General features: G+C 44.2%; 1 protein-coding gene across 1 annotated transcript in view; it reads right to left on the reverse strand.

The window, feature by feature from the left end:
• The window catches only part of IFNAR2 (interferon (alpha, beta and omega) receptor 2), a 65,451-nt gene that overhangs the window by 8,796 nt on the left and 31,220 nt on the right, over positions 1–25,435 (reverse strand). Inside the window, exons 2-7 of the mRNA XM_010862292.1 lie at positions 14,800–14,891; positions 11,340–11,381; positions 9,600–9,723; positions 7,702–7,874; positions 5,447–5,601; positions 3,881–4,049 (exon numbers count right to left, since the gene is read on the reverse strand). Coding sequence (XP_010860594.1) covers positions 3,881–4,049; positions 5,447–5,601; positions 7,702–7,874; positions 9,600–9,723; positions 11,340–11,381; positions 14,800–14,854 — 718 coding nt within the window. The 5' untranslated portion in view covers positions 14,855–14,891. The remainder of the gene's footprint in view (positions 1–3,880; positions 4,050–5,446; positions 5,602–7,701; positions 7,875–9,599; positions 9,724–11,339; positions 11,382–14,799; positions 14,892–25,435) is intronic.

Below are 25,435 nucleotides of genomic sequence, written 5' to 3' on the forward strand. Positions count from 1 at the left end.
TCCTGGGTGTTCATTGGAAGGACTGATGCTAAAGCTGAAACTCCAATACTTTGGCCACCTAATGCGAAGAGTTGACTCATTGGAAAAGACCCTGATGCTGGGAGGGATTGGGGGCAGGAGGAGAAGGGGACGACATCACCGACTCGATGGACATAGGTTTGGGTGAACTCCGGGAGTTGGTGATGGACAGGGAGGCCTGGTGTGCTGCGATTCATGGGGTTGCAAAGAGTCGGACACGACTGAGTGACTGAACTGACTGACTGAACTGACCATCCTTTACCAGACATTACCCCTCCCCTGCCCTTTCTGCTTAATTTTTCTCCAGAGTATTATAGTATTATACTTAACCATCCCTTAACACAATACATATTTTATTTTTTTGAATCTTGTTCTTTTGTCTCCCAATGTAAACTCTATAAACTAAGGAATTTTTATCTGTTTTATTCACTGCTGTATCCCCAGTATCTAGAAGAGTATCTGGCCCATAGTGGGCCCCAATAAACATTTGTCAAATGGATGAGGACACCTTTCCCTGGGGAACTTACTGAAAAAAAGTCAGCTGATTAGTTTAAGATTTGGCAAGAGGGAGGCATTTCTCCATTTCTCTGGAATAAATCCCCCTTTATCAATACTGCTTTAAGATATCAGTGTTTTACCACTGATATCCCAGTAACTTAACTCTGGTTCTAGCTCATCCTTTAAGAATCCCCCACCATCCAAACCTACCTGGTCCCTGGGTTTAGCTAGTTGAGGGTGGCTCACATGGCCAGTTTACACAGTGAGAGGGGTCACATGATCTGAACCTACTTGGTTCCTGAAGTTTCAGACAAGAATTGTGGCATGAAATATTTGGATAGCGAGGCATACCTGTACCTTAACTGTCTCATGTAATGATAAAAGAACAGACGCTGAAGTATACAAAGTGATGTGTTCCTACCACGGAAGCATGAAGCGATGGGCCAGCATGTTGCCATATGACCATTCTTAGCAGGTGAAACAGGGAAGAGTCAGGGGAGACACTGAGTCACCACAGAGCAAGGACATCACCTTCCAGTGCCTTTGGTCAGGCAGTGGCACCCCACTCCAGTCCTCTTGCCTGGAAAATCCCATGGATGGAGGAGCCTGGTAGGCTGCAGTCCATGGGGTTGCTAAGAGTCAGGCACGACTGAGCGACTTCACTTTCATTTTTCACATTCATGCATTGGAGAAGGAAATGGCAACCCACTCCAGTGTTCTTGCCTGGAGAATCCCAGGGATGGCAGAGCCTGGTGGGCTGCCGTCTATGGGGTCATACAGGGTCGGACACGACTGAAGCGACTTAGCAGCAGCAGCAGGAGCAGGTTCACCTAAGGGCAGACTGAGTTTCAGCCAACCACGGTCCGTCAAGTCCTATTTCTAATCTGAGTTTTTATTGCTGTGACACTCTGATTTATAATAAGAAGTACATATTTGGTCTTTGTCCTCAAGTCTGAAACCCTTAGAAATTCCTAAATAATAAGAGCAAAGAAAGTGAAAGGAGCTTTTTTTGTTATTCAGAACAAGCCCCTCTGAACTTCACTTGGTTTATGTGAAACCCAAAATGAATGAACATAATTTGTGTCCTAACACCAATTCTCAACATCAACTAGGTGTCCAGAGATTCGACTCGTTTCTGATAGTACCAGGAGTTAGTGCAGAGCCCACAGGGCTATCTATGGGCTTTGATGATTTGCTAGAATGGCTCACAGAACTCATGAAAACAGTTTACTCCCTAGATTCCTGGTATATTATAAAAGATTATAACTCAGGAACAGGCAGAAGGAAGAGATACACAGGGCCAGGTATGCGGGATGGAGCTTGGACTTCTGTGCCGTCTCTGGGCATGCCATCCTCCCAGCATCTCAGTATGTTCACCAACTTGGGAGTTCTCCAAACCCCATCATTTATGGTTTTTAAGAAGGACTCGTTATATAGACATGACCAATTAAATTCTTGGCCACTGGTGGTCACTTCAACCTCTAGCCCTTCTCTCCTCCCCAGAAGTCAAGGGGTGGGGCTGATAGTTCCAACCCTCTACATCACAGGGTTGGTTGCCGGGGGAACTTTCCAAATGTCAACGGATATGAACATCCACTGCTCATTATTTTCTCAGGAAGCCTATTGTTTTGCCCTGTGTATCTCTTCCTTCTGCCTGTTCCTGAGTTATAATCTTTTATAATATACCAGGAATTGGTGTTAGGACGCAAATTATGTTCATTCATTTTGGGTTTACGTTTTTATAAGAGCCATAGGCATGAAGAGACTATATGCAGTTTTAGGTTTGTTCAGTTGCTAAGTCATGTCCAACTCTTTGCGACCTCATGAACTATGGCACGCCAGACTTCCCTGTCCTTCACTCACTGTCTCCCAGAGTCTGCTCAAACTCATGTCCAATAGTTGGATGCCATCCAACCATCTCATCCTCTATTGTCCCCTTCTCTTTCCCTCAATCTTTCCCAGCATCAAGGTCTTTTCCAATGAGTTGGCTCTTCAAATCAGGTGGCCAAAGGATCGGCGCTTCCGTTTCAGCACCAGTCCTTCCAATGAATATTCAGGGTTGATTTCCTTTAGGATTGACTGGTTTGACCCCTTTGCTGTCCAAGGGACTCTCAAGAGTCTTCTCCAGCACCATAATTTGAAAGCATCAATTCTTCAGCATTCAGTCTTCTTAGTGGTCCAACTGTCATATCCGTACATGACTACTGGAGAAACCACAGCTTTGACTATACGGACCTCTGTCAGCTGCTAGGTTGGTCATAGCTTTTCTTTCAAGGAGCAAGCATCTTTTAATTTCATGGCTGCAGTCACCATCCACAGTGATTTTGGAGCCCAAGAAAGTAAAGTCTGTCACTGTTTCCACTGTTTCCCCACCTATTTACCATAAAGTGATGGGACTGGATGCCACGATCTTAGTTTTTTTAATGTTGAGTTAAATATGGGCAAAGTTTTACCCATATGTAACTGACATTATAAACATGATTTAAGTTAAAGCTGTGAAATAGTTTTTCCTTTAAAATTGATCTGTGTATCATTTGATTCTGAGTAACACTGGTGAATAAACTCACACTGCCTGGAGTTATAGCAAACACCAGGCAACTTGACATGTCAGCTGCTCATTAGTGGAGCTCACTTCATCCGCAAAGAAGCCATCACACTTACAGTCACTCCCTTCTAAATCTCATCTTATTTTGACTCTGGTAAATCAGAGCACTAAAGAAACTCTCACTGGGATTGGGAAATTCAGAAAGGCTTCTTTGGGGGAGATTTTCATAGATTTTCACTCTGGGCAAAACAATTGGCTTCCTGAGAAAATAATGAGCAGTGGATGTTCCTAAGGCTGACTGTCCTTCCTGCAAATTCCTCCATTCGAAGGAAGGTTCGGGGAGGACGTTGTATGCTGTTTTGGCGCCTTGGCCACAGAAGGGCTTTCAGCCTTCATCCGTGACCAGCTCATCCACACTGGCAAGTTCCATTTTCATCCATGAGTTACAGCCAACCTTCTGGAGAGCCAGGCCATGTCTGTGGACCTCACTGCGACTGTCGTCCTACCCTTTGGCACCTCTGCAGGCAGTTGCTTCAGGAACCAAGCCTCCTCCAACACTTGACTTGAATAACGGCCAAACCAAGGCCACACAGAACTGAACCCGATCCTGCCCCAGAAATAAATCATTTCCACTTTAGCCTCCTGAAGTGGAAGTTACCTGACTGTCCCCATGGGATGGCAACATAAAAGCAGCTCTACCACATGGTAGAGTCTGACCAACAGAAGACATCTCTGTGATGTGCCTTGTCGGATGAAATATCATTAGTGCTTCGCGATTTTCAGATTAAGCAAACCATGAATTTTCAAAAACTGTCATACCTGATTCTCGTCTGGGTCGAAAGAGGGTACATTTTAAGGGAGATCTGTTTATTTTTCTTGGATCTTTAGGCTCAAAATAAACGGATATACAGTAGTTTGTGTTTGGAATTAGCTTGTCGATGACATAATTGAAATTTTTGGTGATGTTTCCAGTTATTTGGGGTTGATGCTGTAAAAATGTGCAAAAGAGAAAAAAACATCAGTAAGACATTAAGTGAGAATTTCGTTTAGAGGCAAGCCCTAAGAGAGTCTTTGAGAATTGGTCTTCAAATCTTAAAAACACAGATAGAAATATCATAGGCTTGGCAAGAAAAAGTTATTTATAAGTTACTCAGGCAAATGATTTATTCAAAATTACATGCACATGTATAAACACACACATCTTTAACCATGAAATCTAGTCTAGCAACTTCCTTTGACAAATGAGGAGAAAAAGACCCAATGAGGAATAAAGGTCTCCAGGATGTCATTTTTGTAAGGTGATGTTACTCAAGATCACCTTGCAAAAATCAGAAAATAAGATTATCCTACTTCATTAATGATATGAATCTACACTTCAGAAACTGCTTTCATATATATTAATTCATCTGATTATCAAAAGAGTCTGAAAAGTAGGCATTATTCCCGTTCTCCAGATGAGGAAACTGTAGCTCAGAGTGGTTTAGTAACCTCCTCAAGGCCACACAGTTCTGTGGCAGAACTGAAGCTGAGGTCTAATTTCCCTGTCCTTTCCCTAAAAACACCTTGCCTCTTCTTCCCTGGCTACTTCTGTTCGATTTTGGAATTAAAGAGATGATCTGAAGAGGTTCTTTCATGAAAAATAACTTTTGTAGAATGGTTTATAGTCTTTAAAGTACATTCTTACCAAAGGTTTGATAAATGAAGCTTTCCACCAGCTCAAATACAGCATTCTATAATATTTTTCTGCAAGTTTCTATTTGGAAGGAAGAGGAATTTTTTTTTCTCACCCCACCCCGCAATAAACTAAAAGGTCATGCATGGCGGGACGGAGCAGAAGTGCCCTGGTGGGAGTGCTCTGGCCTGGAAGGGAAACCACCAAAGCGTAGCTGGGCACCAGAACTCTGGGTCCCACACATGGCATGATCTTTGTGGTCATCATGTGATCTGCAGTCTGCAACGCTTGCTTCCTGTTTCACTGGAAGCTCCTTCCCCCTTGGTGGCCGTGGACTCCGCCTCCCCCACTATGACTCAGATGGGTAGTTCCTGCTCAGAGCCAAGGTCAACCCCTGCCCAAGGTCATGACAGTCTGCCCACTCATCTCCAGAACATCACTCCCCTCCCCCACTCCCCTTACCACCTGGAACATTCCCTCCGCATAGGGACTTGCTGTCATTTCTTCCATCTAAAAAGTCCCTCCATAGACCCCACTTCCCCTTCCAACTATCATAGCATCTCCCTACTCCCCTTTATAGAAAACCCTGGAGACGTCTTTCCTGAACTCAAAAGCAATGAAGCCCAGACCCTTCGGTTTTGATTGTCCAAATCATCACAGGTGTCTTTTAGCAATGTATTCATTGCCAAGTCAGAACTGTTTTGACCACTTACCCTCTTAACACTGTTCCCTGCATGCTCTTCAATAAATGCTAAGTAAAACTGTAATTCTTCACTTAGTATCCCGGGACTGTCGAATTGAAATTTCACATTCACACTGATGTGGTTTGTAAAACCAACAATCTCAAACTCTGGTGGGTCCAAAGGCTCTGTTTAGAAAATGAAATAAACCCCAAGGTTAATCAATAAATAGCATAACCGTAATGATAACCATTGTCCTGATACAACCATACCTCTTTACAGCTCTCTTTTTGATTTCCTGTGGCCCTCGAGGCATGGGTTATATATATGCATATTTTATTTGGTGAAAAACTGAGAACAGTAAAAGTGAAGTGATTTGTTTACTATTACCACAAGAAATGGAGGACAGATTTTGGGGTGAAAGTATTTCACAATTTTCAGGTTGTATTCGAAACGTAAGAGTGAAAAATGACTTCTCATCTAATAATAATATAATAACAATACATAACCATTGCAGAAATATCAGAAAATACAGACAGGCAATTGTCTTTGAATGCGGTTAATCCTCTTTTGTGTATGCAGTATGTGGATAAATACACGCACACATATAAAACTGAACTAGTGTACACATGTACCGAAACTAAAATTAAATCATACTGTTTTACATGGTGTATATTTTCACTTATTTCATAAACATATTAAATGCATGTTTGCCTATGAGCTGGCAAACTAGGGCCTGTGGGTTAGATTTTGCACAGCCTGAAAGTTGAGAATGGTTTTTATTTTTGAAAGGGTTGTGAATGAATTAAGGCTATGTGACAGAGACCATATATGGCTCAAAAAGGGTGAAGTTTTTTTCTCAGTCTTCAAAAGATTGATTCACTCTTTTAAACAGTTAGATTGGCTCTAATTTTTCTGAATGGAATCTGCATATCAGTGAGTATTAACAGAGCTCAGTCTTTGCATTTGGCTGTAATCATTTCTTTAGGACAAATTCTTGGAGGAATTTGGGATTAGAGCAAGCCCAGGTTAAGGTTTTCAACACATACTGCCAAATACCTTCGGAAAGACTGTGTCAAGCTATATTCTCTGCATTTCTTCTAAGTCTGGGTATTTACTTACTTTTTATATTTACCATTTGAGTCTTGAAAAAAGATATCTCATAACTGTGTTAATATACATTCTTCAATGGTCTGAGTAGTCTGAGTACCATGTTCTATAAGTTGGGCTTTTCTTTCTTTTCTACGAGGACACGTACACAAACACGCAGTCCCACAATTCCGAGAATCTCTAAGTATCCAAGTTTGCTCCATGGGATTCAGCTATCATCACTTTGGAAGCACAGATGAGTGTGCGTGCACACCCACACAGCCTTTAACATGGCTCCTTTTGCTGCTGAGTCACTCAAGCACGTCTGACTCTTTGGAACCCCATGGACTGTAGCCCACCAGGCTCCTCTGCCCATGGGATTCTCCAGGCAAGAATACGGGAGTGGGCTGCCATTTCCTTCCCCAGGGGATCTTCCCAAGCCAGGGATCAAACCCATGTCTCCTGCTTGGCAGGCAGATGCTTTACCACTGAGCTGCCTGCAAAGCCCTCTGCAAGATCAGAATACCAGAAATGTGATGGAGTCTGGCAGAGAGCCACTGCCAGCTGCTCTGGAGCTGTTAACACAAAGGCCAGAAGGAGCCGCCTCCCACGGTAGGGAAAGGAAGAGCGGGCACGCCTACTCCTGGCATCCAGGCTTCTCTCTCTGGGCCCCATGTGCACACACACCTGGGTGCTCACACATGCCAGCGCTACTGGGATCTGATCTGGGGGAGGGGCTGCAGTATTAAGGAAAACACAGACCCCCAAAGTTATGACAGCTCAGACACAGGCCTTTCTGAACCCCGTTCCACACTTCCTGTCAGGCTGTGAAACAAAGCAAAAAGTAGCAGCTACTGTATATCAGAAGTGAACACAGCATTCTAAATCAACTATACTTTAATGAATAATAGCTTCAAAAAAACGTAGCAGCTGCTCCTGCCTGAGTGACGGCCTTATACAGGCACAGAGAGCCCTTATTGTCAAAGAACAGGTTATCATTCCACTTTTTTGGAGAAGAAAACGGAGGCTCAGAGAAGCCAAGTAACCACTCCAGGGTGACAGAGATAGGAGGTAGCAGGGCTGGGAGGTGAACCCAGCCCTGCGTCTAAAACACCTTTACAGAACTTCTTGCTTTATGGCAAAGCAAGTAACGATGTGCTTAGCGATGATGATGAAGGTAATAAACAAGACAAACTCACTGTCTGGCGCCAGGAAGAAAGAGCCCATACAAATGACCAGCTTTGCGTTCTCTCTGAATCCAACCACCTGGGGGATGTACATGTCCGTCGTGTTTACCCACACGTCTGTGAGGTCACAAAACGATCTTGTGATGTTTATACAGTCCTTGACGACCTTCATATCTTCTCGTTTACTTTGAAAGGCAAAGAGATGGTCAAAGACAGTGTTAGCCTGTATGTGATGCAGGTCCATTAACCCGAAGCCCCGATTGCATGTTCCTGTGTGGCTCTGCTCTCAAAGGTCCCTTGTGGGTTTTCTTTCCTTTAATTTTGAAATTTTAAACATTTTATTTTGTATGGGAGCACAGCTGATTAACAATGCTGTGACAGTTTCAGGCGGACAGCAAAGGGAAGTATCTCCATGTTGTCACCGGCTCTCACCCCCTTATTTCAAGTGGAACACCTTACCCCTCTCTCTTGATCCCTCTTTCCTGTCTTTATCTTTCTTCATACCGCTTGCCCCCACCTGGCTTGTTATATCTTTGCTGACTGAGACCTCTGCCTACTTTTGGAATGTCTGCCCCAAGAAAACAGGGATCTGGGTTCCGAGTGTTACCCCTGGCATGTGGTAGGTGCTCAGTAAATATTTGCTGGGTGAATGAATTAGCAAATGTTGGGTGTTCATGGAAGAGGCCCCAGATCTCTTTAATTCTACAGGACAATCATGACTGCCCCTCCCTGAGACTCCTTCTTTCTCAGATTGAGGATGTCACGGTCTGGTCCTAAGTCAGCCTATATGGGACCAACACAGACATCTGCTCTCTTGAGCTTCAGAAAGGCAGGTGGATGATACACGTGACTGCCTAAGGCAGGGAGAAACTTACAGTGTTGGCAGGTAACAAACAGAAACCCAGTCCTAAAGGAAACCAACCCTGAATATTCATTGAAAGGACTAAGGTCACCTGATGCGAGGAGCCAACTCATTGGAAAAGACCCTGATGCTGGCAAAGATTGAGGGAGAAGAGGGCGGCAGAGGATGAGATGATTAGATAGCATCCCGGACTCAAAGGACTCGAGCAAACTCCAGAAGATAGTGAAGGACAGGAAAGCCTTGCATGTGGCAATCCATGGGGTGGCAGAGTCAGACATGACCTAGCGACTGAACACCAACAACTAAGAGACACCCACCAGAGGTCCTTCAGCAGGTCAGATAGCAGCAGTAAGAGCAATAAGATGAACAGCCAACTAAGGACACTCCGAGGGGCAACTGGACCAAAGTAAGGCTTAGGAGTGTGATTGTTGGATGTGGGAATAAGAGAGCCGAAGAGGACACCGTCCATTAGGCATGACTGCCTGCAGCCACCCCTGAGCAGGAGGATCGGCACAAGGAGGCTGAGCTCTGTGCCGAGGGCCACAGCTGGTTAGTGACCGAGCCAGACTTTGGACCTGGGCCTGTCCTCGTCGGGACCAGGTGGGTTTCTGATGTCCCGTGTGCCTCCCTGAGTAGAGAGGAGTAAATATAACCTATCAATATGGTCAGCAGGTCTTTGGACTTCTGTCCTCAGAACGATGCAGCACTTTCAATGCCCAGACTTACTGAACTAGGGAAGTGATTGTGAATAATGACGATAATTATTTTGCATCTGAGGCTTTGACTGTAGAAATTGGCATTGGTTCTCTAAGTACAAGTGTGTCAAAAATAACTTTGGGGTGTTCAGGCATTCAGTGCAATTAAAAATGGAGGAGTCTTTTGTCTTGGACTTTTAAAGCTCTGAATAAAACACTGAGACTGAGAGGGGCTGAGTGAGGGGGAGAGAGAGAGAAAAGCTCTATGACAAGTAAGGTCACCTCTTCCCTACTCTCCACATAATAGGAACACGATATAAATTAGCAAGAGAAAAACAGAATGTCAAACCTACCTCATGATTGTGTACCATAATGTATAGTGAGTTGGTACAATTGAATGGTTTTTTAATTCCCATGATAAGACTGACTGGAAATTTCGGAATCTCATCTTTAAAGTGCAATGTTCATCTGAAAGAACTAAAGGGAACAGAAGTTAAAAAAAAAAAAAAAAGATTGAAATCTGGAACCCAGTGTTGTTATCTTGGCCATGGTTCAAACTGTCCCTTGGGATCTGAACTCCCACATTTCTAGCAGAGAAGCCCCTCCAAGAGGGCTGGGATCTTGGAAACCCAAAGGAAATGGTTTTGTTGAACACTAGAAATGAGCTAATACAAGTAATATACAGGAACTCAGCACCGTGTAAAGAGAATTTGGTGGTAGTGCTTTAAGTGGTTAATTCATATCCGACTCTTGCAACCCATGGACTGTAGCCCACCAGGCTCCTCTGTCCATGGGATTCTCCAGGCATTTGGAGTGGGTTGCCATTTCCTTCTCCAAGGGATCTTCCCAATCCAGGGATCGAACCTGGGACTCTTGCATTGCAGGCAGATTCTTTACTCACTGAGCTACAAGGGAAACCAGAATTTGGGCTCACCCAATTATCACAGGCTCGCAGCAGCAATTTGGATCAAAATGATCTATGTTATCCCGGGCTACCTCATGCTCTCAGGTCAATCCTCAACCCCTCCTCTGGTCCCCCCTACATAGCTCAGCCCATGGCAAGCTTTCCTTCCCATGAATTTCCCACTGTGCCTGTTCCCCATCCCACAGGGGGGTGAAGACTGTGCCCAGATTGGATCTTTCCAGGCATTTCATCCCCATGCCTATGCTGGAGTAGATTTGACTCACAGACCCATTTCACAGACTGTGAGATTGAGAAGTTGAGTTATGCAACTCAGCCGGGATGTGGCAGTGGCAAAGGAGACCTTACAGTTACATTTGTCAACTCTGCCTTATATGGTTAAAATTTAAAAGAGCATCTTAGTTTCCTGTGGTTAGGACCTTTACCTCTTGGTTGCTAAGTCTTCATCCCCCAGTGCTCATCACAAGGCTGGATACATATTTAACCCATAGCGAAGTTTTGTGGGAAGGTTTATATGTAGACAAGAAATTTAGTTTAAAAAAATGTATTTTCTCTTATCTGGCACCAGGTACCAGGTACCAGGTGGAAAATTGTAAATTAAAGAGAAATGATTTCTGGAAGATTTTTTTGTTTGGCACAGTCTCCTCATTCTTCTATAGTGAGAATATTGAGAGCTGGATATATTTTTAAGGGGCTTCCCTGGTGGCTCAATGGGAAAGAACCCACCTGCCAACGTAGGAAACCCTGGTTCAATCCCTGGGTCGGGAAGATCCCTGGGGGAGAAGTGGCAACCCACTCCAGTATTCTTGCCTGGAGAATCCCATACACAGAAGAGTCTGGTGGGCTACATGGGGTCCATGTAGGTCCATGGGGTCACAAAAGAATCGAACGACTGAGCGACTAAACAACAACCACAAGAACAATTCCTTTAAGGGGTTTAAAAATTAACTCTAGTGTTAATTTCCTGTAATAGTTTTATGAGACAAATGTGAAAATCAGAATTGGCTAAATTCTCCTTCTACAGAGAAAGTATTTGAGGAAAAAGATTCAAACAAAATGGCAACAGATTTGGACTCAGAAATCCAATTTCCCACATTTTTTGACTTCTAAATGGTTGCTCCCCCACTCACACCCTTAGACAAAATTTTGTTAAGTCAAGAAAATCTCTTACCAGGTGCAACATACGAAATACCAAACACGAGGCTGATGTGCACTGGAAAGAAGAAAAACATGTTAGAAAAGCAAACAATACTCTCTCCAGGCTCAATTTATGACTGTTGCTCTGAGTCTGGCATTCTTCCACACACGTATATTAATATTGGACTAAGACTTTCTTGTGCTAAAGAAAAAGGGTCAAGTAAATGGTTCTGGGCTTCCCAGGTGGTAAAGAATCCACCTGCCAATGCAAGAGACATAGGAGACTTAGGTTTGATCCCTGGGTTGGGAAGACCTCCTGGAGTAGGAAATGGCACCCCACTCCAGTATTCTTGCCTAGAAAATTCCATGGACAGAGGAGCCTGGCGGGTTATAGTCCATGGGGGTCACAGAGTTGGATACGACTGAATGAGCACACAAAATGACCTTAAAGAGTTGATGGTATCAGCAGTGCATCTTCCGAGGATGTTTCGTCCTCAGGGGATCCAAAATAAGCTGTTTGGGAACTGATACTAGTAATGAGGGTTGGCTGGTTGGGGAACCATCCTGAGAAGCAGTCATCCCTCTGGAACAATTCTCAGAATGTGAATAAGCATGTTGCTAATTTTAAAACTTCCGAGGCGAAGATATTTACCAAGGTTGGTGGAGGGAGAAAGGTCTCGGTGAAGGGAAGGGGGATTCTCATTTGTTTTCTGATGTCACCACGACTCAGAAGTGGGAGGGCAGGGTTGGTGTATTTTAGTAGCTGAGGCCCTACTGTGCTCACTGTCACATCCTTCCCAATGCATGACATTTCTTGGGGGAGAAGTGTCCCAACCATGGATCCCTTACTGGTAAACTATGGAACAGATGACACAGTGATACTGAAATAGAACCAAAACAAAGGTAAAGAGAAGGCACAAATGAATAGGGTGATGGAAAAAAAATGATAATAAATGAAATGTGGAAACCAAAGTTCAGGGGTGACATTTTGGTTTTATGATGAGGAGGGAGATAGGAGTTTTTTGTTATTTAGTTATTAAGTCATGTCTGACTTTTTGTGACCCCATGGACTGTAGCCTGCCAGGCTCCTCTGTCCATGGGATCTTCCAGGCAAGAATACTGGAATGGGTTGCTGTATCCTTCTCCAGGGGATCTATTCCAGGTGGAATTTTTTGGAGAGGTTTGAGATATCTGAGGTTATTGATATTTCTCCTGGCAATCTTGGTTCCAGCCTGTGCTTCTTCCAGCCCAACATTTCTCATCATGTACTCTGCATAAAAGTTAAATAAGTAGAGTGACAGTATACAGCCTTGACGTATTCCTTTTCCTATTTGGAACCAGTCTGTGGTTCCATGTCCAGTTCTAACTGTTGCTTCCTGACCTGCATACAGGTTTCTCAAGAGGCAGATCAGGTGGTCTGGTATTCCCATGTCTTTCAGAATTTTCCACAGTTTATTGTGATCCACACAGTCAAAGGCTTTGGCATAGTCAATAAAGCAGAAATAGATGTTTATCTGGAAATCTCTTGCTTTTTCAAGATCCAGCGGATATTGGCGATTTGATCTCTGGTTCCTCTGCCTTTCCTAAATCCAGGTTGCACATCATGGTTCACATATTGCTGAAGCCTGGCCTGGAGAATTTTGAGCATTACTTTACTAGCGTGTGAGATGAGTGCAATTGTGCAGTAGTTTGAGCATTCTTTGGCATTGCCTTTCTTTGGGATTGGAATGAAAACTGACCTTTTCCAGTCCTGTGGCCACTGCTGAGTTTTCCAAATTTGCTTGCATATTGAGTGCAGCACTTTCACAGCATCATCTTTCAGGATTTGAAATAGCTCAACTGGAATTCCATCACCTCCACTAGCTTTGTTCGTAGTGATGCTTTCTAAGGCCCACTTGACTTCACATTCCAGGATGTCTGGCTCTAGGTAAGTGATCACACCATCGTGATTATCTGGGTCATGAAGATTTTTTTTTGTACAGTTCTTCTGTGTATTCTTGCCACCTCTTCTTAATATCGTCCGCTTCTGTTAGGTCCCTACCAATTTCTGTCCTTTATCGAGCCCATCTTTGCATGAAATGTTCTTTGGTATCTCTAATTTTCTTAAAGACATCTCTAGTCTTTCCCATTCAGCACAGGCTGGAATCAAGATTGCCGGGAGAAATATCAATAACCTCAGATATGCAGATGACACCACACTTATGGCAGAAAGTGAAGAAGAACTAAAGAGCCTCTTGGTGAAGGTGAAAGAGGAGAGTGAAAAAGTTGGCTTAAAGCTCAACATTCAGAAAACTAAGATCATGGCATCTGGTCCCATCACTTCATGGGAAATAGATGGGGAAACAGTGGAAACAGTGTCAGACTTTATTTTTCTGGGCTCCAAAATCACTGCAGATGGTGATTGCAGCCATGAAATTAAAAGATGCTTGCTTACTCCTTGGAAGGAAAGTTATGACCAACCTAGATAACATATTCAAAAGCAAAGACATTACTTTGCCAACAAAGGTCCGTCTAGTCAAGGCTATGGTTTTTCCTGTGGTCATGTATGGATGTGAGAGTTGGACTGTGAAGAAAGCTGAGCGCCAAAGAATTGATGCTTTTGAACTATGGTATTGGAGAAGACTCTTGAGAGTCCCTTGGACTGTGAGGAGATCCAAACAGTCCATTCTAAAGGAGATCAGATACTTTGGCCACCTCATGTGAAGAATGACTCATTTGAAGACTCTGATGCTGGGAGGGATTGGGGGCAGGAGGAGAAGTGGATGACAGAGGATGAGATGGTTGGATGGCATCACTGACTCAATGGACATGGGTTTGGGTGAACTCTGGGAGTTGGTGATGGACAAGGAGGCCTGGTGTGTTGCAGTTCATGGGGTCGCAAAGAGTCGGACATGATTGAGCAACTGAACTGACTAAACTGAACTGAAATATATTCTCCTGATCTGTTATTTCATTATTACCCTTTGTTGAATAGAAAAACATTTAATTTTCATAGAACACCTTTTTTGGTCATGATGTGTGCTTTATAAGCTTTAAGAAATTGTTCTTTACACTTAGGATACATAGATATTGTCCTACAGTTTGCCCAACCCAGGGATTGAACCCAGGTCTCCTGCATTGGCAGGTAGATTCTTAACCACTGAGCTGCCAGGGAAGTCCTAGGGGTCTGGCCTCTTTCCAAATATAGGAATGGAGTGATAAACTCCACCCTGGATTAGAATGAGAGTATTAAGGGGAATTCCTCTTCAAATTACAATGAAGCTAGCTCCCTTCATTATTGAGCCTCAAGCCTATGATTATTTAGTTGTTTTCCTAAAACACCAGTAGAACAGAAACCCATTGTATATCAAACCATCAACACAGAATTCCTATCTAAGTTCCACTTGGCTCTTGACATTGGGCAGCTCATACTGTGTCCTCAGGACCAGGAAATCAACTGGCTACTTCCTAACAGGATCCCTGTAGATGGAGCTGTGAGAAAAAGTGACACTCACCCATGGGATACAAATTCAGTGGTCCAATCGCTGACACATTCTGGCTCAAAAGCATTTTTGTTGTTTTATGTGTCCTTCCTTTCCTTTCACATCTGAAAAGAAATCAATATTAGGTGATCAGAATTCTGAAGTACCTAATTAAACTGCAAAGACAACAGACAAAGACAATCTGTATGCAGGTCAAGAAGCAACAGTTAGAACTGGACATGGAACAACAGACTGGTTCCAAATTGGGAAAGCAGTACTTCAAGGCTGTATATTGTCACCCTGCTTATTTAACTTATATGCAGAGTACATCACAAGAAATGCTGGGCTGGAAGAAGCACAAGCTGGAATCAAGATTGCCGGGAGAGATATCAATATCAGATATGCAGATGACACCACCCTCATGGCAGAAAGTGAAGAACTAAAGAGCCTCTTGGTGAAGGTGAAAGAGGAGAGTGAAAAAGTTGGCTTAAAACTCAACGTTCAGAAAACTAAGATCATGGCATCTGGTCCCATCATTTCATGGCAAATAGATGGGGAAAAAATGGAATCAGTGACAGACTTTATTTTTTTGGGGCTCCAAAATCACTGCAGATGGTGACTGCAGCCATGAAATTAAAAGATGCTTGCTTCTTGGAAGAAAAGCTATGACTAACCTACACAGCATATTAAAAACCAGAGGTATTACTTTGCTGACAAAGGTCTGTCTAGTCAAAGCTTTGGTTTTCCCATTAATCGTGTATGGATATAAGAGTTGGACCATGAAGAAAGCTGAGCACCAAAGAATTGATGCTTTTGAACTGTGGTGTTGGAGAAGACTGTTGAGAGTCCCTTGGATGGCAAGGAGATCCAACTGGTCCATCCTAAAGGAAATCAGTCCTGAACGTTCATTGGAAGGACTGATGCTGAAGCTGAAGCTCCAATACTTTGGCCACGCGATGGGAAGAACACATATGAGCAACTGAACTGAAGTGACCTGGGTCTTACTTGTGGCGCGTGGGATTTATCTCGTTGCAGCATACGGACTCTTTAGTTGTGTCCCTTGGACTCAGTAGTTGAGGTCTGTGGGCTTCATTGCCCTGTGGCATGTGGGTGGGATCTTAGCTCCCTGATCAGGGATTAAAACTGCATCCCCTGAATTGCAAGGTGGATTCTTAACCACTGGGCCACCAGGGAAGTCCCCAGCAGGAAATTCCTGATTCCAGGTTTCCTCTCTGCCCTTCTGGGAGCTGGATCATTCACCCCATTTACACAAGGAGCTTTATCTCAGCTTGTGGGACCAATAGCCATTTGGTTCCAAAAATTTAAATATATGAAAAAGCAAATTTTGAAGTGTCTCGCTCCCTTTGGAAAACTATTTTTATTTTTTGGTTAGTCCTTCAGAATATCTTCATACATGTTGTTGTTCAGTCGCCTGGTCATGTCCAACTCTTTGAGACCCTATGGATGGCAGCAAGCCAGGCCTCCCTGCCCCTCACTGTCTCCCGGAGTTTGCCCAAGTTCATGTTCACCTTCATGCATAAGCAAATACAAAAATGTATTCTTATTCTCCCCAACCCTATTTTTCTAAATCGGAGATAGCAGGTGACGCTAGTGGTAGAGAACCTGCTTGCCAGTGTAGGAGACAGAAGAGAGATCTTCTTGACCCAAGGGTCGAGGAGGGCATGGCAACCCACTCCAGAACTCTTGCCTGGAAATCCCCATGGACAGAGGAGCCTGGTGGGCTACAGTCCATGGGGTCAGAGTGGGACACAATTCAAGCGACTTAGTACACACGTAGCATATACACTGCCTGTCTAATTCCTGCTTTTTTCCACTTAAAAATAAATTTGGGAGCTCTTTCTGTATCTGCACCAAAGAGAATTTCTTTCTTTTTTTTTTTTTAATGTAGTTACATATAGTCTACTCTGTGGACGTACCGTGATTTATATGACTAGTCACCACAAAGAACATTTGAGTGACTTCCAACTGTTTCTGCAATGGATTCTCTTGAAAATGCCTCATTCTGAGCATGTCAAGTCTAAGTGTGAGAAAGCTTCCCAGAAATAGTACTGCTAGGCCAAAGGGGGTTCAGTCAGGGTCCCGGCAGGTAAGAACACATTCAACTCTGTCTAAGTTAAGGAAGATTTTCATCAAGGGACTATTTAATACAAATGTGTGAGCAGGCTACAGGCCAACCATAGGGATGAGCATAGCATCTGAAAGTAACAGCAGTGAGGGCTGTTATCATCGTGGGCTTGAGGTACAGAGGGAACGTCCCAAGCCTGGAATTAGAAAGGAGAGAGTCCAGCGTGAGGAGCACAGATATTCCTCACTGTCTTCCCTCTCCTCCCTTGGGGCTCCCCATTGGTTGACTCCAATCGAAGCCATAGGACAAGGCAGCTGGTGGCTGTACCTATACAAGATGGGATCCCAAGGCACAGTAAAAGGTGGGGAAGGTGGAGGCTTGGTTTGCAGGGGCAGACAGAAGAGACCAGGCACAAAGTGACCATGCACGTCTTTGTTTTTTTTTGGCTTCACTAAATGTGAGGCTTGTGAGATCTTAGTCCCCGACCAGGGATAGAACCCTGGCCCTCTGCAATGAAAGCCTCTCTGCAATGAAAGCACGGAGTCTTAACCACTGGTCCACCAGGAACATCCTTGCATTTGCAGCTTTGATAGAGATGGCCACACTCTCGCCCTTACGGCTGTAGTGGTTTGCACAACCTCTTGCAGTGTGTGAGAATTTCTGCTTCCCCACAAAGAAAGAGCTTGTAGGGAATGATAATGATAAATAATGATTATGATAATGATAACTATCAAGCTCTTGGATTTCTGAAAATCAAATTCATGCCAAAATTCAAATTCAAAATTCAAATTCAAAATCAAATGCCAAGTTGTCTTCAGACTTATATTAATTCTGTACTTCTCTTATTCTAAGTAAGACCGAGCATATATGGCAGACGTGTTTCCTTTTGAGTTAACTGTCTGTCTTTGAGTCGTTGCTTTTTTTTTTTTTTACATTGATTCTTAAATTTTTGTTTTGGAATATAAATGCTTTACAATGCTGTGTTAGTTTCTGTTGTACAGTAAAGTGAATCAGTTATACGTATACATATATCCCCTCTTTTTAAGACTTCTTTCTTCACATCACTTTGAAGGAACTTTTTAAGTACGAGGCAAACTGGCCCTCTGTGATATGAGTCACATCTTTTTTTATTTTTCTCCGCCATTGTCACTTGTCCTTTGATTTGCCTGTACGGCTTTTTTTTTTCTTTTTTAACGGAAACTTCTGAGCTTTTAGACTTAAAGGTATTTTCTTTCTTAGCATCTGCATTTTGAGTAAGTTAGTCTTCTTCACTCCAAGGTGAGAAAGGAAGTCTTGAAACATTTTACGGAGCCCCCAGTCGGTCTCATTCCTTCTCTCCCCCAGATCTCTGTCTCCATCCAGACTACTGGGTGTTCTCCTGTCCCCGCAAACACTGGGGTAGCACCAAGCCCCAAGTCAAAGTGAAAAATGACCCCCGAGTAGCAGACGTGAATTCAAGCTAAGAATACATTAAAAAGTCCCCTCGACTATCACGCTATCAAGCCCAAAGACTCCAAGTCAAAATTGCCACCTGCCACCCATGAGCTATCCAGGCACCTCAACTTTTCCCGTGACATGTGCATGCTTGGTAGTGTCTGACTCTTCACGACCTCCTGAACTGTAGCCCACCAGGCTCCTCTGTCCAAGGGATTCTCCAGGCAAGAATACTGGAGTGGGTTGCCATTTCCTCCTCGAGGGGATCTTCCCCACCCAGGGATGGAACCCACAACCCCTGCATCTCCTACATTGGCGGGCAGATTCTTTACCACTGAGCCATCTGGGAAGTGTACCATCATTAGAACAACCACAGAGATGTCTTTATGACATGCGATGTTATCTGCCATCATCACTCCTCAGCAGAGGGCTTGCCTGGTCGTGGATGTTCTCTAGATGCTGGGAGCACCAAGACCGTGGAATACCACCTTGGGGGTGACTCGCTTCTACCTGACCACTTGTCCTGTGGCCTCTGGTCTCTCTGTTTTGTTCTGATGGCGGCACATTTCTGCCCTTGTTCTGCCTCTGCAGAAGCTTCCCTCTCCTCAGCAGTTGAAAGTACACACACACAACCACACAACTAGAATCCCTCTCTCTTGCTCTGGGCCACAGGACGTTGCCTCCCTTTCTTTGTTCCTGGTGACTCATACTCCACTGCCAATTAGATATCTGATAGCAGATTCTTGCTTCCTTGGAAAATCTAATTTCCCATCTTGGCATCCCGCCTGGAACTGTTCATGAAGCTCTTTAAAACTTTCTGACTCCAAGCAGCTCAGCCTTCCTAAAGCTCTGGTTACTCTTATCTCTGCAGCCAGAGCCGGCTTCAGCCACCCTAGGGGCCCTGCACACAAGAAGGGTCCCACCCTTGGTTTATTGCTCTCCTGTGGCCATCTTGAATCATGGTGCATTGATGCCCTCCTGGCGTGTGTGCAGGGAGCCTGGGCCAGGCAGAGTGGAAGCTATCCCTGGCCCGCCTTGCCTAGTGGGTGGCTACCTGGTCTGGCGGGAGCTAAATGTCAAGGTCAGTCTTGATCGGGGTACATAGCAGGGCCAGGAGCAGAGGTTTAAAGACTCTTCACTGTCTGCCAGCATGCTATGGGTTGGGATGGCAGATCCTTGGAAAGGGGAGACTCAGGGTTTGCCTTGTCCAGAGTCCATCTCAGGCTGGTGGCTAGCAGTTGAGGGTTGTGGGCAGCCTTCAAGTTCAAGTGCATGTGTGCCCAGGGCTGCCAGGGCAGAAGGGTCCCCGGCAGCTGTGGGCAGTGGCACTGGCCCTGGCTGTGTGCCCATGGGAACCCTCTCTTCCTCTTTGCTCCCCTCCTGAGTCTGGGCCTGAGTTTACTGCTTCCACCTACTTCTAGGAATTCTCCCAAGATGTGCTAGGAAATGCCAACTCTGTATTATTATTTGGTGATTCACCATCAGGCTTAAATGCTTTTATATTTGCATTTAGATCTAGTTTCAGTTTAGTCACTCAGTCGTGTCCGACTCTTTGTGACCCCATGGACTGCAGCACGCCAGGCCTCCCTGTCCATCACCAACTCCCGGAGTTCACCCAGACTCACGTCCATTGAGTCAGTGATGCCATCCAGCCATCTCATCCTCCGTCGTCCCCTTCTTGCCCCGAATCCCTCCCAGCATCAGAGTCTTTTCCAATGAGTCAACTCTTCACATGAGGTGGCCAAATACTGGAGTTTCAGCTTTAGCATCATTCCTTCCAAAGAACACCCAGGACTGATCTCCTTTAGGATGGACTGGTTGGATCTCTTTGCAGTCCAAGGGATTCTCAAGAGTCTTCTCCAACACCACTGTTCAAGTGGCCACACAAGTGTCTCGCTCTGAACTCTGAGCCACAAATCACACCTGCTCTGAACCTCCTATCACCACGACCCCTCTCCCTTCCTCCCGCCCCCAACCGTCCTTGTCACTGATCCCCAGACAAACACTACTAATTTTCAAGGCCCAGCTCAAACAGATGCTACTGTGGCAAAGTGACTCTTTGAGTTTCAACTCCTCCTAACAAAGACAGACAGACAGACAGACAACCCTCACAGAACTTGCTGCCTGCTATTCTCCGGGTAGAGAGCAGAACTGTGTTGTTTCTTCTGTCCGGCACTGCCTGACACCTGGCACATCTTCGCTGGTCAGTGAATGAATGGATTCAGAAAAACTCTACAAATAAAATGACATATATCCCCCCTCCCCCTGAAATTAAAAAAAAATACAAAAAAGCACAAAGAAGAAAGTAACAAGCATTTTTATTTTTACTACCGGGCATCAACCATTGTTAATGTCTTGGCATACTTGTTTCTGGTTTACTTCTTGTTTTGGTAAGAATAGTTCAACTCACTCATTAAAAAAAAATAATAAAAATAAGGCATAAAAGTAAAATCTCAGTATCCAGATAGTTCCATCATTTACATTAATGAACAACATAATCCCAGAGATCTTTCTATGTACACACACAGCACACACGCAGAACACACACACATACACACACACAGGGTATTTTTGTCTAAATTTAATTTTACTTGGAAAAAAACTGAAGCAAAGGCAGAATAATTGTTGACATTTCAATTATTTTCATAAGAAAGAATAACTCCCTAAAATATCCCTCCAAAGTTAAAAAAATTACAAAGGCATTGGAAGTTGGAATACAATATTCACATCTCTGTTTACTGATCCACGCCTTCAAAGATGAGAACTATAGGGCTCACTCTCATATTTCCTTCCATCTTCCTCTTCTGCCCCTACCTGATCACTTTTTCTTTTTGTGTGTGTACCTAGAGTTGCGTAATAATCACATTTTATTCCACAATTTCCAAAGATGTTTTATATTAATTCCACATTTACATAAATACTCATCAACAGTCCTTTTTTTTTTTTTTTTGTCTGTGCTGGGTCTTCATTATGGCATTTGGACTCTCTATTGTGGCCAACAGTCCTTTATATCATGAGTTCTTGGTGCCTGAGTTCTTTACTTTGACTTCTCTCTTTATTTACTATTTGCTGGATTTTATTCTCCAGCAGTTTGTTTTTTCCATAAGGGCTCATGGGTGCTGAATTTCCTTTGTTCTTTTGAAGAAGCCCCTTTCTGTTGACTTTCAATCTGAATGACATCTTCTAGCTAGATGACACACCCTCTTGGGAAAAAGTTTCTTTCCCTAGAACTTTTCCCTTGGAACCATTGTCCTCTGGCATCTAGCACAGCCCTGGAGACATCTGAGAGCAACTTGATGTGATTTTTCTCTCCTTTATTTACTCTTTTTTCAATTCCTAAATAATAATAATTCTTTTCCTTTGCATTTAAACTACTGAAGATACTAAGCATTCCTATATGAAAATTTCCTGGAAAATGTCATGCTCTTTTGGCCTAAAGACCATTTTTTCTTCATTTCAATAAAATTTATCTCATTTTTGTTTGCATTTTCAGTCCCATTTGTTGGTTTCACTATGTCAGGAAACTCAAGTATCCTAATGCCTGACTGTGCTTTATCTGTCTTCCACATCGGATTCTTAATAAATGACTTCACGTTTGTCTCTGAATTTTTGGAATTAAGAGCCTTTCCTCTGTTAAAATATTTTTACTTTCAGCAGGATCTATTCTATTTTTTCCTCTTTTTTCTTCTGTAATATGTTTCAATGATCTTCAGTGTATTCCTGTAAGTCTGCAATCTTCTTTTCATCTCAATTAAAATTTTTCTTATCTTTGAGTTTCTTTTATTGAATTCATATTTTTAAATCAATTTTTGAAGGATCTAAAGCTATTGTGGTGGTTCAGATGGTAAAGAATTTGTCTGCAAAGCAGGAGACCTGGGTTTGACCCCTGTGTTGGGAAGATTCCCCTGGAGTAGGACATGGCAACCCACTCCAGTATTCTTGCCTGGAGAATCCCATGGACAGAGGAGCCTGGCAGGCTTTAGTCCGTGGGGTTGCAGAAGAGTCAGACACAACTAAACAACTAAACAACAACAACAACAACAACAAAAAGCTATTGTAAAGAATGGCCTTCTGTCCCAAGAGTAATATTTTCTTTTTAGTAAGATTCCTGCAAGCTATCATTGGTGGCTCAGGTGGTAAAGAATCTGCCTGCAGTGCATGAGACCGGGGTTTGATCCCTGGGTCAGGAAGATCCCCCGGAGAAGGGAATGGCTACCCACTCCAGTATTCTTGCCTGGAAAATTCCATGGACAGAGGAGCCTAGTGGGCTAAAGTGCATGGAGTCACAAACAGTCGAACACAACTGAGTGACTAATCCTGCAAATTATCATATTCTTTCCTTTCTTTTTTTTCACACCATTTCTGCTTACCTCATTCATACTTTGATTCCTTTGTCTCCTGCAATTGTGATACAGTGGAGTGAAATCCTGACCTCCTTTTAAAAACTGTGCCTGATTCCAGTTTGTTCTGTGAAGCCTGGGCAGCTTCTCTAGCCCAAGGCATAGGTGCTGGGATGTGGGCGCGCCTATCAAGGAAGTGTAGTCTGGGCTCTGCTTCCTCCTGGAACACCCGGTTAACTGTCCTGCAGGCATGGTCGAGGAGGGGTGGGTCAACCATGGGGCCTTTGTGGGGTCCCCTGACTCTGGTGCTGGCTTCTCCTGTCCTGTACAGCGCCCCCCCCACCCCAAGTATATTTCCCTCCCACCCCTGAGCAGAAAGCGCCTGCTGCTCCTTTGTCCGAAAAGGAAACAGCATGTATAGATGTGAGAGTTGGACTGTGAAGAAAGCTGAGCGCCAAAGAATTGATGCTTTTGAACTGTGGTGTTGGGGAAGACTCTTGCGAGTCCCTTGGACTGCAAGGAGATCCAACCAGTCCATTCTGAAGGAGATCAGCCCTGGGATTTCTTTGGAAGGAATGATGCTAAAGCTGAAACTCCAGTACTTTGGCCACCTCATGTAAAGAGTTGACTCATTGGAAAAGACTCTGATGCTGGGAGGGATTTGGGGCAAGAAGGGGACGACGGAGGATGAGATGGTTGGATGGCATCACTGACTCGATGGACGTGAGTCTGGGTGAACTCCGGGAGTTGGTGATGGACAGGGAGGCCTGGCGTGCTGCGATTCATGGGGTCGCAGAGTCGGACACGACTGAGCAACTGATCTGATCTGATCTGAAGTCATGCTAAAACTCATGGTTTCGTTCTTTCTTATTTATTAGGGAACACTTTTAGGATTTTTGTGGATTCCCTAGCATTTTTTTTTCTGGTGGTTGGATACACTCAAATTTTAAATATATTTAAAAAAACCTCAGAATTAAAACAACAGTGTTTCAGGAAAACAAGGTTTAAGAATAACTCTCCCATGTACCAGTTTGTTAAACCCTGGCTCATGGGGATACTGAATGAATTCATTTTCCTGCTGGTTCTTGAAAAGATTCTCAATGGTTCTGAACTACTCCCTACCCAACATCCATCCATGTCTCTCTCTCCCTCTCTCTTTCCCTCTTTCATATTCTCCTTATTCCACTTCTTACCACCCTTACTTTGGCCAACTGCTTTCCCAGCAAACTGTTTTCATTTATTCTTCCTGAACTGCACACCACCAGTTTCATTCTTTGAAGCAATGAAAAGTTCTCAGGGAAAAGTGTCATCACGCTCTACCAAGAGAGCCTATCTCACAAATTATAAAACACACACTTCCTTCTGACATCTGAACATCTGTGAGATCAGGGTGCTCTGTATGGTGGCATCACATACCATAATTGACAGTGGTTTTTCCTACCCAGTGACATAAAAGTTTTTAAAGTACACCTTATATCCATCATTGTGTCTTACTTTTGGTAAAATATGATTGGCCATCAAAGAATACACATGCTTCAGACTACAACAGTTTGAAGATTTGTAAATGTCACAGGAAGTCCAACATGCTCTGTGTATGCAAGTGGAGGAGGATGGAAAATACATTTTAATAAAAGTTTCACTTTCAAGACAGTACCTCCAGGCAATGATTCTTCCTCTATTTTTTTTTTTTTTTTTAAGGTAAATTACCAGGTGTCACATTTCCGGAACCAAATCTCAGGCAGATTGTCTTTAAGTTTGAAATAAATACATGAGAAACATTAGAAGAAATACAGGTAAGGATAAAAGAGTCACACAGATTTTTGATGATCCAACTCATGGACTAGAGAACTCTGAAGTTCACTTTCTGCCACAAAGAGGTCAAATCTTACCAACTAAGGGCACACTGATGGATGTTTTCTTTAGAGCAAATTTTGCTGCGGTTTTGCTTTCACCCCTGTCCTCTCCCAGTCAGGACAGCAGGAGGCGGGTACTTTGAAACCTGGCCAAGATGCGGGGCAGGTGGCAGCCCAGTTGGTCTCGGGGTCAGTTTGCCTGAGACCAGGAGCGGGTAGGCGGGGCTGGGACTCCAGGACTCTGGCAGCACCTGCCTCCGCAACTCCTACCTCGTTCCACTCAGTTTCTAAGACTTTTTTTTTTTTGCCAAACAAATGCAAGGAGATCAAACAAATATTAAAAGAGAAAGAGAAAGAGACACAAAGAGAGACAGGATAGCTAGAGTTCCTCACAGCCATCGTTCGCTACGTTAAGTGGGTTGAAGGATCCAACTCCTAACTGGGTTTAACTGGTTCCATCGGTCAGAGTCGAAACGTGAAGCGTCGACTCGCACCCGGTTCCTCACTCCCTCCCGACCCCGGACGTGGGTCCACTCCTGTCTCCGCGACGCTGTCCATCGCCCTGTCCCCACTCCAGCTTCCAAGCGATGGGTTTGTAAGGCCGTAGGACCATTCAGCTTCGGGGGTCCCTCCGTACTCCTCTCCGGCGCGGGGACAAACTATGCCTAACCTTGTGTTCTGCTGGAGGGCGGACGGAAGACCCCGAACCGGAGACCCGAGCCGTTAACCCAGTTTTGCAGGGCGCTGTGGACCCTAAGGAATTTGACTCTCACCTCTAAGCGGCCAGGGCCCTTGTGGGGGGTCAGGTGCGGGTCCCTGGGGGCTGCGTGGGGGGCGATGAACGGAGGACGCCCGGACAGGGCCGAGGGCAGCGCGGCCGCAGGGGACAGTCAGTGGATGCTCCCCAGGAACCCTCCAGGGCTGCGGGGAGCTTGGAGAGGGGACGCCCCCGGGCA

Source organism: Bison bison, unplaced genomic scaffold, assembly GCF_000754665.1.
Source record: "Bison bison bison isolate TAMUID 2011002044 unplaced genomic scaffold, Bison_UMD1.0 scf7180017864481, whole genome shotgun sequence".
Classification (NCBI taxonomy): Eukaryota; Metazoa; Chordata; class Mammalia; order Artiodactyla; family Bovidae; genus Bison; species Bison bison.